Source organism: Corapipo altera, unplaced genomic scaffold, assembly GCF_003945725.1.
Source record: "Corapipo altera isolate COAL_440 unplaced genomic scaffold, ASM394572v1 57, whole genome shotgun sequence".
Lineage (NCBI taxonomy): Eukaryota > Metazoa > Chordata > Aves > Passeriformes > Pipridae > Corapipo > Corapipo altera.
The window spans coordinates 2,261,610-2,277,765 of NW_020884905.1; the positions used below are offsets into that span (position 1 = coordinate 2,261,610).

At 35.3% G+C, this 16,156-nt stretch overlaps 1 protein-coding gene across 9 annotated transcripts in view; it reads right to left on the reverse strand.

Annotated features, from left to right (window-relative positions):
* Positions 1-508: 508 nt before the first annotated feature.
* Positions 509-16,156, reverse strand: part of PTBP2 (polypyrimidine tract binding protein 2) — a 49,146-nt gene continuing 33,498 nt past the window's right edge. For 4 of the 9 annotated variants that reach the window (XM_027651592.1, XM_027651586.1, XM_027651584.1 and 1 more), the window contains 7 exons: positions 10,956-11,151; positions 5,024-5,178; positions 3,538-3,571; positions 3,002-3,094; positions 2,412-2,628; positions 2,232-2,309; positions 509-2,095 (listed from right to left, as the gene is read on the reverse strand). In XM_027651592.1, the coding sequence (XP_027507393.1) occupies positions 1,963-2,095; positions 2,232-2,309; positions 2,412-2,628; positions 3,002-3,094; positions 3,538-3,571; positions 5,024-5,178; positions 10,956-11,151 (906 nt within the window). In that variant the 3' untranslated portion in view covers positions 509-1,962. The remainder of the gene's footprint in view (positions 2,096-2,231; positions 2,310-2,411; positions 2,629-3,001; positions 3,095-3,537; positions 3,572-5,023; positions 5,179-10,955; positions 11,152-16,156) is intronic. The other 5 variants (XM_027651590.1, XM_027651588.1, XM_027651589.1 and 2 more) reach the window with 3 other exon arrangements.

Here is a 16,156-nt window from a genome sequence, read left to right on the forward strand (position 1 = left end):
CTCTGAAAAGGTGAAATACCTTGGTCTCAAATATGTATGGTCCACTAATCTCATGTTAAATTTTGTTACTTTCACCCATGAATATACCATATGATTAGTAGGAAATCTTTAGCAGACACAAAAAAAATGAAAGATGAAACTTGCAGCAAGAGAGCATGGCAAACCTGAGAGATCTATTAGTGCATAAATCTGCTTAAAAACTAAAAAGATAGAAAGAGAGAGCTAACAAACTACAATAAAAGTTATGTCTTTAAAGCAGTAGGTTATAACAGGGTGGGAAATGTTTAATATGCACATATACCTGCAAAGGGGTCACTATCTTTCTGAAAACAAAGAGCTGATATTTTTCACAGCATCAGATTTATGGTAAAAAGCCATAAAGAGTAGTTTTTAATATTATGCTTTTCCCACCCTGGCAGAGAATAAACATGAATTTAGAAGCACAGTAGAAGTGAAAAACAAAGAAGAGGAGAGATAGAAAGCAGCAGAGAAAGACAGAAAAGGTGAATACAGAGCTACAGAAGTGTTTATTGAGCATGCTACAGAGGTAAGCAGAGTACACACAAAATGAAATTAAACAACCATCAAACCTCCCAACTTTGTTAGAAAATTAATTTTTAATTGTGCCACTTTCAAACTATACTGAATTTTACAATTCTAAAGATGTAAAAACTCAACTAATAGAAAATATACATGACCTTTTTTCTCTACATAGGTAACAGAATCTATGAATCTTGAAACTAAGTACATCAATTTCAAAAAGTATTGGTCATTTAAACAGAATCAAGATAACAGTTCAGACTGACAGAGAACTGCTTTCAAATTAAGTGGATCTGCAGATTCTGAGCCATGTTTATAGTAAAGTCAGATCAATTTCTAAATACAAAATATTTTGAAGAGATTTATTAAAACTGAATATTACAATGCAAGGTAAATTAAGACTAAAGGCACATAAACTTTGGTCCCACCTGGTTGTCAGTTTTAGGAAACTGCCACAAAATTTCCTGCAAGCATTTGCAGCAAACTTTCTTCATCATTGAAAAATACATGCACCATTTCCTGAACTAGCTTGACCACTCTGTACATGCTCAGAAATCCACAACCATATTCCATATCTTAATTACAAACTAAAGGTGGTAATATATATTGAAATGCACATAAGTCATGTCAACTTCAAAAACATCTACGAAAAATATTCAGCCACAAACAAGACATTACTTAGTGCTGACATTTATATGATACATCCCACAAGAGTGTGTACAAAAAGGTTAAGATTCCACAATGCTTTTCACGTAGGGCTCAAAGTCACAGAAGTCACTTTTTGTCCTTTGAGAAATTAATATTCTGTACCTTGTTAATTTTAACTAATGCCTACATTCATAACTGAATCTAGACCAGAACAATGTAATACAAAAGGCCTTTTAAAAAAAAAAACCACAAAGCAAAAAGTAGCAAAAAATCAAATAATGTAATTTTACTCTGTCAGCATAATGCATCTAATCCAATTAAAAAGAAAAATAAGTGACAAGCCAGCAGATAAAGAAATCAAGCAGGAGAAACAAAAACTTAACCTTTTTACACACCCCTGCCTAAACATATTTAAATTATCATGTAACAATGTGCCCCAGACAACCAAATTTGCTTTTTACTAGTTATGCAATTCCAGCAGTACTAGTTTTCCTTTTTAAGGCACGTACGTCAACTAAGTTGAAAAAATGTGGTATTACCTTGAAATCTTTTAAACAAAACAATGGTTTATCTAAACAACAGTTGACTACAGCAGTTAATATCACTGCTTTTTATTTTTTTAAATTTTTTATTTTTGAAAACAATCAAGGAATGATAACAGCATGAAAAAAAAATAAAAAAACAGAAGACAAACTCTGGTCCCGACTTTCCTGAACAGTCAATAGGTGAAAACACCAAACAATGCAATACACCTTCATTCTCAATCTGCCTTTTTTAAATAGTTGACTTAGAGAAAGAAACTCTCAGATGGTGACTTTCTCCCAAATTGTAATTGTGAAGATCAATCAAAGCCTGAATAGCTTCTTCTACTGTTGACATCTGAAGAAGTGCCATCTTGTGATCTCTTCTGAAACAAAATAACGGAATTAGGAACTTGAACACCACAGCGGTTGCTTCTAATGTTTGCTATCTGATATGTGCTTTTTCTTAAGATGTGCTGCAAAAACTCTTCTGTTAGAGCTATGTGCAGAAAAGCTACTTACTGAAAAAATTTAAATGCTTTCACAGTGCCTCCAGTGTTAGCAAACAATGTGCGTAGATCCTCTTCTGCTACTGATGGTCTACAGACAGAAAGAAAATAAGCATAAGCAGGGAATCATTAGTCAATTCAGTGTGTTGTGATGCACACTAATATTACTGGCTTACTGACAGTGGACACTTACGGAATATTGGACAGATGAAGTGTGGCAGAAGGAGGGAATATATTTTGAAAGTTCTTTGAACCGGGTTTCTTGAAGCGATGCAAAGGTGAATTACCAAAATCTTTAGTCAGTCCTTGGTCATCAAGTCCCTCTCGAGGTAGTTGTACTGTTTGATGTTTAGAAAGGGTAACCCGAATAATCTTTCCATACATTTTTTGTCCATTAAGATGGCTCATGGCTGAAAAAGACAAGTTTACTCAATTGAGTGTTACTTCCGATAGCTTGTGGTACATCACACAAGCAAGAAAAACACCCAAGCAAATCAAAAGGTCTATTATGCTAAAAGCTGAAATCAAGAATTAGGTCTGCAAACGCTTTAAGAATATTCAATTTTATTTAAAGATAATAACGTGATTCAGCTGTTGAATTCATTTAGGATATCATGCAGACCTTCTGGAACACAAGTGTATTCAATAAGATTTTGGATCTGGTAGGTAACCAGGATAAAAGACAAACTGACAAATATAAACACACTTAGTTCACCTGATCTTAAACAGCCTAGTTTCCAAACACTTAGACTAAAGAGAAAATAAACAGAAAACTAATCTTACCCAGTTGTGACTGGTTCCCATCAGCCATCTGTATAAGAGCACTATCTTTCTTATTGTATAAAATCTTCACGCGCTGCACATCACCATAAACACCTTTTCAAAGTCAAAAGTAACCCAAAAGAAAAAGTTGATTTTAAAGCCAGTCACCTAAATAATATATTTTGACATATCAATGGAACATTCAGACAGCAACAAGATCACTCACTCAAACTCAACACACTCACAAATGAATAAAGGAGATAAAGATTTTGAATAGTGAATTTTGAAAAGAATAATTTCTGAAAAACCCTCAAAGCTATGTGAATGATATTAAATTAAAGATCATGCAAAATATATTAGCATGCATTAAAAGAAAAACTGTGTCTATGGAGAGTTTTAAACAGCAAAAGAAAAATAGCAAAAGATTTACTATTCAACTTTAAGCCAAAGTGCTAGCTACAAATAAGAATTAAGGTGAAACAAAAAACCAACCAAACAAAAACCATAAAAACCAAAATCAAATCAATAATAAAAGTATAGTGCTAACAATAACATACCGAAGAGGGTAAACAGACTTTGGGGCGTAACCATCTTTAGAAGGAGAGAAGAGCAAGCAGCGTAAGACAAGAAGAGAGAAGAGTCGAGGAAGAGCGGAGATGAACAGATCATCCATAACGAAGGGTGGTTCCCGCAGAATGGTGAGGTGGTCATGGATCATGGTTTCAAGGCGGTTAATTGGGGCAAGTTGGTCCGAGGAACATTTTGTTCAAGCACAGAAGCATGAACATAGGGAATGAAGACAGGGAATGTAGACAAAGACGAGGAGAAGGGCAAGACAGGGAAGGGCATGGGGATTTGGGTAAAGACAAGGAACGGGAAGTTGAACACAAAGGGAAAAGGATGAAATGGGGGAGGGAATACAGCAATGCAGAAGAAAAAAAAATAAGGAAGTGGGGAACAAAAAAAAAATAAAATATAGGTCAGTACATAGGAAATGCAGGAATTTGGTCAGAAAATGGTTGGTTTATGTACTGTACAAGAAAAACTGAGTAAAATGTAGTCACCCAAGACAAATATGGGTAAAGTACATTCATATTAAGAGTAAACTACAGCATTTCATCTCAACATGAAAATAAATTAAAAAAAGCATGCAATAGAAATTTTAAAATTTAAACTTTAACTGCGTAAGCATGGCTGGCTATGAAATGCAGGCAAAAAATCTTTCAAAATGGCACTCTGATCTAAAACATTTTAACATGCAAGACTGTGGATGACAAAATAGTATCAGATGATAAATAAAGCTTCATGATTTACAGTGACAGAGGCCAGTTAAAAATGGAACAGTTAGACTGATACAAACTTCCCACATTTCATACCAGCTTTCACAGTCATCAAAATAAATGTAAAGGACAGTAAAAATGCAAAACTAAATTAATCGCTTTAGATTTCAGAGTTAGCAAGAAAGATATAGTTAAGGTGAAAATGCTTTGCCACCACATTTTTTTTTTTAAAGACAAATGAGTAACTGCAAAGAAAAAAAAATTACTAAGAGAGACTGGAAGAGTGCCTCGTCAAGATCTTTGGGAGAACCTTCAAAGAAAAATGTGTTAGAGTAGTTTACATAAATTAAGACCTCAAAATGTGAGATAAAAGCATGAAATGAAACAGCAAACAATTAGAAACAAAACAGAAATTCTAGTTTACATGATTATAATTGCAAAAGAAATCACAGTTGCTATTTTGTAAAAATAAAGCTTTCAATTCAAATGTCAAACATGCAGTGGAGTTACCACATTTTTCTTAGGAAAAAATAGGTAGCTGACTATGAAAGGATATTTTAAGTTGTTAGCTACCTGGGAAAACAAATGTATTTAACAATAATGGCTTTAAAAGTAACTTTGGGGATTATTAAAAAAAAAAAAGAAAAAAATACTTCGAGCTTAAAATCCAAATGTAAGAGGACAAATGCAAAGAAATTATAAAATACTGACAAATGAAGTGTGACTGAAGAGTGGAAAAGAAAAGTAAAATTGTTTTACTGACCTCTTCATTTAAATTGCTAACCAGGAGGACTGTATTGCCACCAGCTGCAACTCCAGGCATTCCTACACGACCAGCAGCAGCAGCTGCAGCTGCAGCAGCAGCATTTGGAATAGCCAAAGGACTCAGAGCCCCTGGAACAGCTGCAACAGGAAGCCCTAATTTTAAAATAAAGCGTATTTTACGAAACACACACAAGTCGTTTAAAAAGAAGTTCCTATATCAACACAAGTGTTGCATACAACACTCTACACAGCAGATGACTCCACTCTTAAAGTAATTCAAATGGTTGTAAAATGGGTTGCTAAATTAACATAAGAAAGAGAAATGTGGCAGGTTTTTTAATTTAGATCAAGTCCACAAAGTTATGAGATGTAAAAATACTTTCTTTTCAAATCAACATTATTGTGTACCAAAACAGTTTCCACTGAACTCCAAAATGCTTCAAGAGTCTAGTTTATCAAAGTGGTCTAAAGTAAATGTTGATTAAATCAGTGAGAATAAACACTAATTGTGCTCTCTGCATCATGGCATCTTTCTTTTCCATCACCCTTTGAGAGACATTCCTCACTTCCAATTGATGCTTGACTAAATATGCAGCACCACAGGTGGTCACATAAAAAGGTGTATGTATCTCTCACAGCCTCAGCATAAAGGTGAGGAAGAAACCTTCTAAATTCAAGATTCAAGATGCTCCATGGCTTTTGTAATCCAATTCTCTGAAGAAGCACATAACTATTAGCTAAACCTTCAGTTGTGCTTTCATTTTTTATTCTTCCAAGGAAACTCAGACCCTGTAGACACATGTTGGTTTTGTCTGGTCAAGTCCCTGGAGTACCAGACAAGTGTGTCACTCCCAGGATTCATGAAAGGTTCTTGTGATAAATATGCACTACACATAGTTATATAGGAACAGCTTTATCATATTTGATCAACACTGTATTTGCACATAATATACAGTCCAGTAAAGGGGTACTAATTTAGCAAAATATGTTTCCAGGACAGTAAAGCACGACATGTCCACCTGAAGGAAAACAACTGATTTTATACTAGGTCAATAGCAGCCACATAACTTTCAGAAAACCTCAAGCTACTATGTCTTACTAGAGCATATCAAATCTTCTAGTACGTCTAGGCACCTCTCCCTAGCCTTAGGAAGCTTTAAGTCAGTCCAGCATTTATAGAAATAAAGGAATCTAGAGACGACTAGTGAAGTTTTTATGGTGCTTTCCCTAGCTGGGCACAGCATAGTTGAGTAATTCATACTTTAAAAGGCAAAATTCTTCATGGAATTCAAATTCTTAATTTTCAGTGAAAACCAAAGATTAATTTAACACTACTCCTACAAAAATATTTTGAATTATTATCCTTCAAAATGATTAGTAAGAATCTTAAAAAGGGCATTAGCAGAAAGTGTTAACAAGGAAAGCCAGCAATGACAGCAAGGGATAAAGATGAACCCTAAGCACAACAACATATTTCCAGCTGTAATATTAAACATATATAAACTGGGGGTAAAGTATTATTTCTTATCAGTATTTGCAATAAGTAGTTCTTACATAAAATATTTTCTTTGTCGTGGTTCAGTATAATACTGTTGTTGTTTACCCAAAGGTTTTTTTATGTAACATCTGTAACTTTTTTGGAGGGAATGAAGAAGGAGAGTATAGATACATTTTCATATGTGAGGTACAAAAACAGAAAATGAAAAAAACATTGCTTCTGATAATTCACTTGCAACCAGCTCATTTTGTCCACTAGTTATTCTCTCCTTCTTTCAAAAGATAATAAGACTCATTGAAAAGATGTCCAATTTACAGTCTCAAAGATTTCTGACACCTTATTTCATCACAGCCAAGGATGTAGTAGATGAATGAGTAATGATGCGTGTGGCTTAGGATCATCTATTTGATTGATATGTTTCTAACTGATTACATAGCACACATAGATCTCATTTCTCGGAAAGGTCAGACAAATTACAAAGCCACAGCAAACAATTCTTGTTCTGTAGACTCCAGTGCACTCTGATTTGCCTTTCTGATTTAAGCAAGTCAAAAATTTTTAATAAATAAGGACAGTTTCTATTATGATTATTAGTCACAATGTAACACACTATTTAAGATTTGAGGACTTATCTGAAACTACTTAGAAATGTTAGCTACTTTGTCAACATGATCAACCAGTATTAGACATCTTTGTCCCTAGCTTTATTTTAGCTTCCAACAACTATAGGTTCCAGGTTTTTGTTTTTTCAAGCTATTAATGAAAACATACAAATATTATACACCTTTTTCCTAGACTTTTGAGGTCTTTTTCCTCAATGAAGTTGAAATACAACATGTCACATTATTTATCCCCCCTCAGTTTACCCTTTTGCATTACTTCTGAAATGCAAATTAGTAATGGCATTTTAATAGTAGGCAAATTAAAGCTAAAATAAAGATATAGTATGAACTTATGTGAAAACCACAAGAAGTGGTAGTCCAATCAATGCAGGTAAGCACAACTGTGACTGAGAACTGGATTTAGTCCCTGGTCCTGTTATGAACCCTTTTTGTGGCTCTATGTCAAGTAACTACCATCTTTTTGGAACAGACATTGATCTGATTCTCATACTTAGCCTGAATGGCTTTGAGGAAGACAACAGGTTCTTTTAAAATCTCTGCATAACAGCTTACGAAGGTGCAAGTGTTACTACACTACATCCTAAAGTTACATTTACTGTAGAGGAGAGTTAATTCCATCCAGAAGGAAATTGAGATATGTAATGGTTTAGTATTAATGCAGACTTAAACATCAAGAGTAACAAGATTCACATCCTGTCACTAAAACTCAACTCACAAAATTATGTTAAACCTAAATCTCACTTTTGACACGTGAATTACAGTATACTGTTAAAAAGTCAAAACCAAAAAGGCACCCAAGTTTTGTACAAGTCTCCAGCGTACATTACCTTATTACAAGCAAAAGGCAGAAGTGAGTCCTTACCACATTTTCTGTTAGTGATCTCATTATATACATAGAACAGCTATAGCAATCATTTTTACAAGAATGCCACAGGTTCAACTCATGGTATTCGTTTTGAGCACGCAAAAGAACCTGAAGAGCATCACATTAAGCTCAAAACAGAGCTCCGCTCTTTCATGGGGGAACACGCCCTCTGGGAATCACATATGAATAGGGCATGGCAGACACTGAGTATACACTGAAGACATCTTTATCAGCATTATAGAAAGAAATTCAACATAAAGATGAGGAGGAAGGTCGCTGCTATCTTTCTGCCACATTTCACATATCATAGTTCGCCAATCTCCATCTTATGACTCTAAGTCTTTCCACCCTTCTCCTTTTGAGATCTGAATAAAAACACAGCTATAATTTCTACGCACAAGCATATATTTTCAGGTTTTGAGTTTTTCCTATCCTTTGTCCTCTTATTTACATCACTTACATTTTGTGGCTTTTTACACAGTGAGCAGCCCAGAATGAGAACCCTGTTCTTCCATATTCAAACTAGGCCGTTCCCATTCTAACACCTATCCTAAATGACTAAGGAACCAACAGTATTGTGGAGTCTTTTTGTTAAGTTTTTCAGCTGCAGAGCTCAAATTCTGTAAAAACAGCAAAAAGTGCCATCTAAAAAAATCCCTCTAATAGCTATCCCCATTTGACAGAGGACGAAGAGTTAATACACCAAGCTCAGCCAACTGGTAATGAGCAGTTAGAAAATGTACCCAGCTCCCTTAAGTCTCTTTCAAAACAATGAATGCTTTTACAGAAGAAAAAGTCAACCATGATATATAATCTCCACTACCCATCAAAATAAACATGACTGACTTCAATGATGATCTGAAAATGTTTCACAGCTGCAATGAAAGTTACTCATGTCATGTACCTTTTATTTTCCTGCTGCTTGGAAAAACAGTACGTTTAAGGAGGTGCATCCAGAGAGTAAGAAATAAAATATTTAATTAGTTATTATGACTGTCATCTTCATGATTTTACTAGGAGCTACCTTTAATATACACAAAAGAATGAGTGATTAAAATCAAAAGGTTAGAGAACTTGTGTAGTTTTGCAGACAATCACAAAAGCATCTAGGTGACTTTCAGGCCTAAACCACTAAAAAATAAAATCTGCTAAAGTCACTTGGATAACTGGAGAAAGTACAATAAGCCCAGTTAAACATATCTAGAGTAATGCAATGATCCAAGCATCCTCCGAGCGTGATTTCACTATGCCAAGCAAATTAAACCTGTTAATTTGATGCATACTGTATTATATACAAAGAAACATGTAAGTAAGCCTGAGGCTAGAAAGCAACTTCTTGGGATTCAGGAAAATGTCAGAATTAGAGTTACATAAGCAGTGCTGCATTTGGCACTGTTTTATAACTCATGAATCTTTACTCTCTCCTCTCCTAAATCCCTGCCTTACAACACCTAATATTACAGGTCTCATTTAATAAGCATCTTTATTTTGCTTTTGTCTTCTTACTACTCATACTGCAGCCCCATGCCTACGTTCTAGTCATTATGCGCTGACAGAAGAATTACTAACTGCCTCAAGGGTTTTTCTACAGCACTCATCTCTATAGTGTCAAGCTTCCTCACAAACACTCATCCGCTTTCCCTACTGAACCATGAAATGAGAGATTTTAATATTTAAACTATGGAAAGTTAAAAGAGAAAAAAAAGAAAATAAACTTTAGTTACAGGTTTTTCTGAGATTTTGGATTCCTATGATATTTTTTTTACTTTCCAGAACTTTTGCTGTAGCTGCAAGTGATACATTTTGCAAGTCATACAGGAGATGTGAACTCAAGCACTTTGAAATTCGTGGGAAGTGGGTTTGTACATACTTTACAACTAGATATGAAAAGTATCCTTCAAGTAATCTGATTTCAGAAAAGGGGAAAATACAGCACAGCATTCAGTAGCCCTAACTATAATATTCATCCTCTTCCTGGGCTTACATCATTCACCAAGAGCCTTTTACAACATACCGAGAACACAGGTCCCTCTTTTCTACATTAACTCAGACTTACTTTAATTTGGCCCAGCCTGTACAAAAAACTATGAAATCTATGTTATTCTGATGTTTTCTTCAGAATAAAAATGGGAAATTACAAAAGAAAAAAAAAAAGACTAAGTGGGAAGAACAATGATCACAACATACTCAATCAGCTTTTATGGAAGTAATGATTCTTATATCTGAGTACTATTACATTTTAAAAAAGTGAAAGGTGTTCTCACCAAAAAACAGCAATTTGACAGAAGTAGGAGTATGCATTGATTATTTTGGTAATAGTCAGAAGATAAGATACATCTGTATCTTTCCCAGATCATTTCACCAATTTATGATGAACTCAAAGGCTGACAGAATATTAGAACTCAAGTACCATAGCTCTAGAAATGCAACTACAGATTTTTTTCCTTTTATTCACAAAATCCGCAGATTTAGCACCATAGTGTTTGGGTTTTTTAACCAAAGAGCATAATCTTTCCTTATTGAAGGTAACCAACAAAATCTTATTTTCATAATCTGATATTACAAACATTTGCATGAAGGAATCACACAAATCATGTTAAGTCTCTCTAACAAAGTTGGTGGGAGAGTGAGCAAGGTGGCCAGTAGCAACTGACAGGAACATATGAAAGCAGGAAGGACAGATTTGGGACTGAAGTTGTACTACTTTGACTTTTCCTAATACTTTTTGCATTTCTCATTTTGTCATGCATTCTCCCATTCATTTTTGCAGTATTTCTAAGACAATATAATTTGTTACTATAATTCAGACTGCAATATACACTGAACCCTGAGTGGACCTTTGGATACTATTGCAATTTAAGATCTTTAGTTGTTAGAAGGATTAATAAACATTTTCATTAAGTGGCTTTGCAATACAGAAGAACAATGAATGTCAGCATCGTACCTAGAAGAGAGGTCTCCTTTGCAAATGCTGCAGCAATAGCTGGGTCCAGTGTTGGTTGTCCATCACCAGATGGAAGGTCAGGACGAGTGTAGTCCCTGCTTTTGTCGTTGTTGTACTTGACATTCAAATTCACCAATTTGGAAAAATCAATCCGTAGGGTACAGCAAGCATTATAAATATTTTGACCATCTAAGGCCTGTAAAAAGGATCACAATTTATTTAAAAGACACACAATACAGGTTGGTTGCACAACATTTTTTTTTTTTAAACAGGGTCAGTGTATAGATGTTTATCCATCTTGCTGTCTAGTTTAAGACCGATTAAGATTAAAATGCATTAACCTCTCAAAATGATTCCAGGAAGGTCGATGTTTACCTCTTTTACCTAGAAACTGATTATGCACCAAAAAACCAAACATTTTAATGCTGTCGAACTTAAATTTTGTTTGTTGAATACAGCTAATTAACCAGTGCAGCTTAAATTCAGACAAAATGCCAAATAGATTTTTCAAAGGGGGGGGAGGATAAAAAAAAAAAAAAAAAAAAATCAAGAATCTCATAAGTACTCAATAATATGGAAAGCTGACCTGAGGAAAAAAAAAAATAAAATCTAGACTTAACTACCATGTTAAAATGGTAGTTTTAACTATCTGTTAAAACAGAATATATACACTGTTCTTGCATGCTTTCCTTCTCCTGCTAAAGGTAATTAGTGCCAAAATGGAATGACAAGCAACTTTAACTGCTAACCTGATGTTACTAACACTTTTTATAAAAAATCCCATTTTCACAATTAATGAGTACTTCTGAAATGCCTATGAACAGTGAAATTCACATGAACTCTGAACACACCACCACTTAGAACTCTATGAAAACAGTCTCTAAAAATGCCAATACAAACGCTTTCTCCATCTTCACTATATATCATGCAAATTGATATACTTGGATTTTAGTCCATTTACATTTTGGGCATACCTTCCTTTCAGTTGAAGCACTAACATTAAATATTGGGAGATTTAAAAAAATGGAAACTTTTGTAACAAAGTCAGTTTAATTCTTAAAAAATGCTAGAACGTGAAGATACAAATCACCTTAAGAACTAGCATTCAATCAAGTCATTATGTTAGCTATAAGACAACATTATATATATACACACATGGTGAAAAAACCAAATAAACCACATTTTCAAATACAAAAATCAGATCCTTTATTTCTCTACATTAATGATGGACTAAAATATATCCCTTCTGGACCTAAGCTTGGTTACACCTGCAATGTACTTTCCAACACGTTCAAGTTACGGTAACACTTACTATTTTGAGCTAAGCACTGCACAAACCCAGTGTGCCTGCTGGCTATGGAAGCAACAGAGTTGTTTTCATACAGTGATACATCTGGAAACTGAACGTCTTGAAAACAACCCTCTGCTATGTCTGGCCCAGCAAGGCTGTCCCTACAAAATGTATTATCACAGCCGACATCTCCAGGGCTCATGAAATCACTTAAAAGAATTACCTCCATTAGCAGTCAATGGAAAAAAATATGTAAGTCCACATAATAAGAACTTCCAACTTATGGGAAAATAAAATCATACAGAAAGAAGTATAGAAACTGGACAATGTACACTTCATTTCAACAAATACTTAGCAATTTAAGAGAAACTCCTACGCTTGAAACTCAGCTTAAAAAATGCTTTATACAGTATTGGAAAAGGAAAATCTACTGTCCTTTTTACAGAATTCAAGCTGCATTGTTGGGGGTGTGGTGGGTACCACCATTACAGCATAGAGAATTTGCTAGCTCCTTTATACAGAATCCAAGCCTCCAAATGCTGGTATTTCGGAAAAGAATCTCACCTTAACACTTACATCTAAAAAAGTATAAACTGAGAATCAATCATCACTATTAGAAGACTTCTTATCTTCTAAAATCCACTAAGATATGGATTAGAGGTAGGTTCAGTTTACACAGCCACAATTTATATACTGTCAAAGACAATGCCATTGCCATCAAGGAAATACCCATTTCACATAATGAAGAAAACAGGTACATATGAGACTGAAAGGGAGTATCCTTTAGCTTTCTCCAAATAACAGGACTATGACAGAAAGCTGCAAGTCTTTAAAACACAATCAAGATTCATACTACACCTCTGAGTGGAGTCTGCTGACTTACAGTTGGCAGAAGACTATTAAATTGATGAAAATATTTTAGACTTAAAAAGTAGCCAACCAAGATATCCCGTGTTAGTAGTTTCCAGAGTAGTCACTGTTTAAAAGGAGCTCCATAAGTAGCTAAAACTTCTACTGAAACAGCACAAACTCCTCTTTCTGATAAATACAAAGAGACCTAAGTACATACAAAAGGTACTGCAGAAGAGAAATGCCTTGTAGTTGAGACACATATAGTTTGAAAGAACATCCTGAACCAGAAAGGAAGGAGATGCACTCTTAATGAGCACTGTACTCATACTCCAGGAAAGGCTCCAAGCACCAGATCAAAACCAAAAAATCCTCACACCACCCACCTCTACCAACAGCATCACAAACCTCTAACAACATTGCTACCATCCAGCATTTTTTTCAAGATTAACTGTTCACATGTAAATTCTACAACTATGAATGTGTAACCTGAGCTCCTTCTTGTATAACAATAAAACAATGTGCAACCAACTCTCAAACCCTGTTCCTCTCAGGCAGACATCCTGACAAACATGAGAAGGCCAGCCATACTGTTAGTGAATGTACATACAGACATTATCTCAAAGATCTCTATTTATGCTAAGAAAATTCTTTCTTTCAGTATTTATACATACATTCACATGGGACACCATGCCATACCACACACATGCCAAATCAAGGAGATCAAGTATCATGGGACCCTTCTACAAATCTGAGTATCATTCTTTATCTTGCCTGTGCCAGCAAACCCAAAACCAAAGCCTGAACAACGGAAGCATCAAAATTTCCGTAATCATGTAATACTAGGAGTGTAATGATACCAAATAATTTCTAGGCCCCTGCCGTTCCTCCCTCTCTGTTTTTATTAAAAAGTTCCCTCCTCTTGGACTTTCACAAAGGGGAAAATGATTTTGATGAGTTGCTCATCAAGAATCAATCGAGAATTGCCAACAGCTTGTCAGCAGACAATGGACAGATTCATTTAGGAGCTGTAGTACTTAGGAGCACACAATCCAGAAAGCTAGTAAGCACATGCAGAAAACAAACAGAAAACAGCAATTTAAGAAAAAACAAAAATCCCTTTCTCAATCAGACTGACACATAATCCAAAGAGAAAGGCACAGGCCTGAACTGATACAATGACCTCAACTCCATAGTGCAAACACAATCATCCATACAAGTTTCTCTATGGCCACTTAGATTGTATTTTGGGGAAAGGGAAAAAAACCCACCAATACAAAAACCCAACCCCCCCCCCCCCCCCAAAAAAAACCAATCCCCCAAAAAAACAATAAAAAACCCACACCAAAGACAACTCCTAATAACCAAATATGCCCCATGGCTCTACATCAGCCATAGAAATTAAAAAAATGAGCCAATCAGAAATAACGAAACTCACGTTACCCAATACTAGTGAAAGTTCCAAAATAGTGGAATATTCCTAGTATTCCTAGACAACTACTATAATAGAAACGTTCAAAATATTCAGAAAGGGTCTCAACAATCGGGGTTATACTCACAGAGAATCTATAATCTGCTCACGTCTCAAGGCAGCACTTTTTACTGAAGGTAAACAAGGCCTAATACAGAAAATAGTAGAAATAGCTTGTGGAAGTCTTAAGGATCCACAATAGAGTGCTACGACTGTCTGTCACAGACAGTAAAAAAGACTGTACAGGAAATGTCAATTAGATGGAGGTCTGCACCACAAAACACAATACTCTCCCAATTTCTTGAAAATAATGTCAAATCATCCTCTCTTTTTGCTCATAGCAATCAGAAGGATGAAGAGATGAAAACTGCTGAGAAAAGAACTGCAGACTAAGAGGTGAGACAAGAGACTGTTCCAATGGGAAAAAAAAAGTTTAAGGAGTTCAATAACTAATATTACAGAATTTTCTGATGCTGATGACACAATCAACCACAACAAAGCTTTTCTGCAAAAGGACAGTAATGAATTCTATCTAGCCAACCTGGGCACATGACACTAGGATCTCTCATTTCACAACATGACTGTGGATGTTGAAAGAAGTGGTAATGGCAGCAAAGGTGATCTCAGAGGGCAAAAGCACTCTACAAAATTACCAGGTGTTGTAACACCCTGAATGAGTGATGCAGCTTTATGCAGGTAAGACTCAGATTTATCAGTAGGCTTCAAAGTTGAAGAACGTTCCTAGAATCGTTACTTTCCTCACGGTTTTCCTCACCTAAATGAAGGGGTTTCTGATGCAATTAATGGAATTCACTGCTGCTCTTCACATGTTCAGGGTTCAAGATGCCAGAAAATCCTTGTGAAAGCAGAGTCCCTTGAAAAGTGCTATATTGATAGGAACTATGCTTTGATGAGCTTCTAACACCTTATAGACCAACAATCTGTGGAATGAAACTCCCCCACAGGAGATGGTCAAAGCAGCCCTCTAAAAATCAGGAAGATATACTCTTTAGCTAATTCATACGTGGTACCCCTAAGACTGACAAGAACATAGTCTGGAAAACAGAAAATGATTTGACATTTTAATATTCTCATTTCCCAGTTCAGAAACTGAGCCCAGAGACTAAGCAGGTATTTCTGGAAACACAAGACTTCAAGTCACAACAAATATTGTATCTGCCCCTCACTCGTCAAGCACTGTACGTATCATTCAAGACGAGAAATAGATCTCTTTCAGGATGAGGGTAGCTGGAAAGCATTTACCAAGGTCCAATAAAGAAAAATCTAATTAGAGTGGGAAAAAAAAACATGGAAGAGAAGAGCAACACAACAAAACTACTGCCTTCTCTCCATAATCACGAAATAAAGAGAAAATTTAGTCCCTACTCTCTCTCTTCCCAAAGCAGAAAAAACGAAAGACAAGATCTTTAGAAGGACGTAACAGTTTAAGGCATAAAAAAACCAGGAAGTAATACTTACAAAATATACTCCAGCTCAAATAAGTATCTCCAAGTAACTGAAGGTCATGTGGTAAATATTTCTTGGGAGAAACGTGTCCCAAGTGCATCCTACCGATACATATCTGAATGA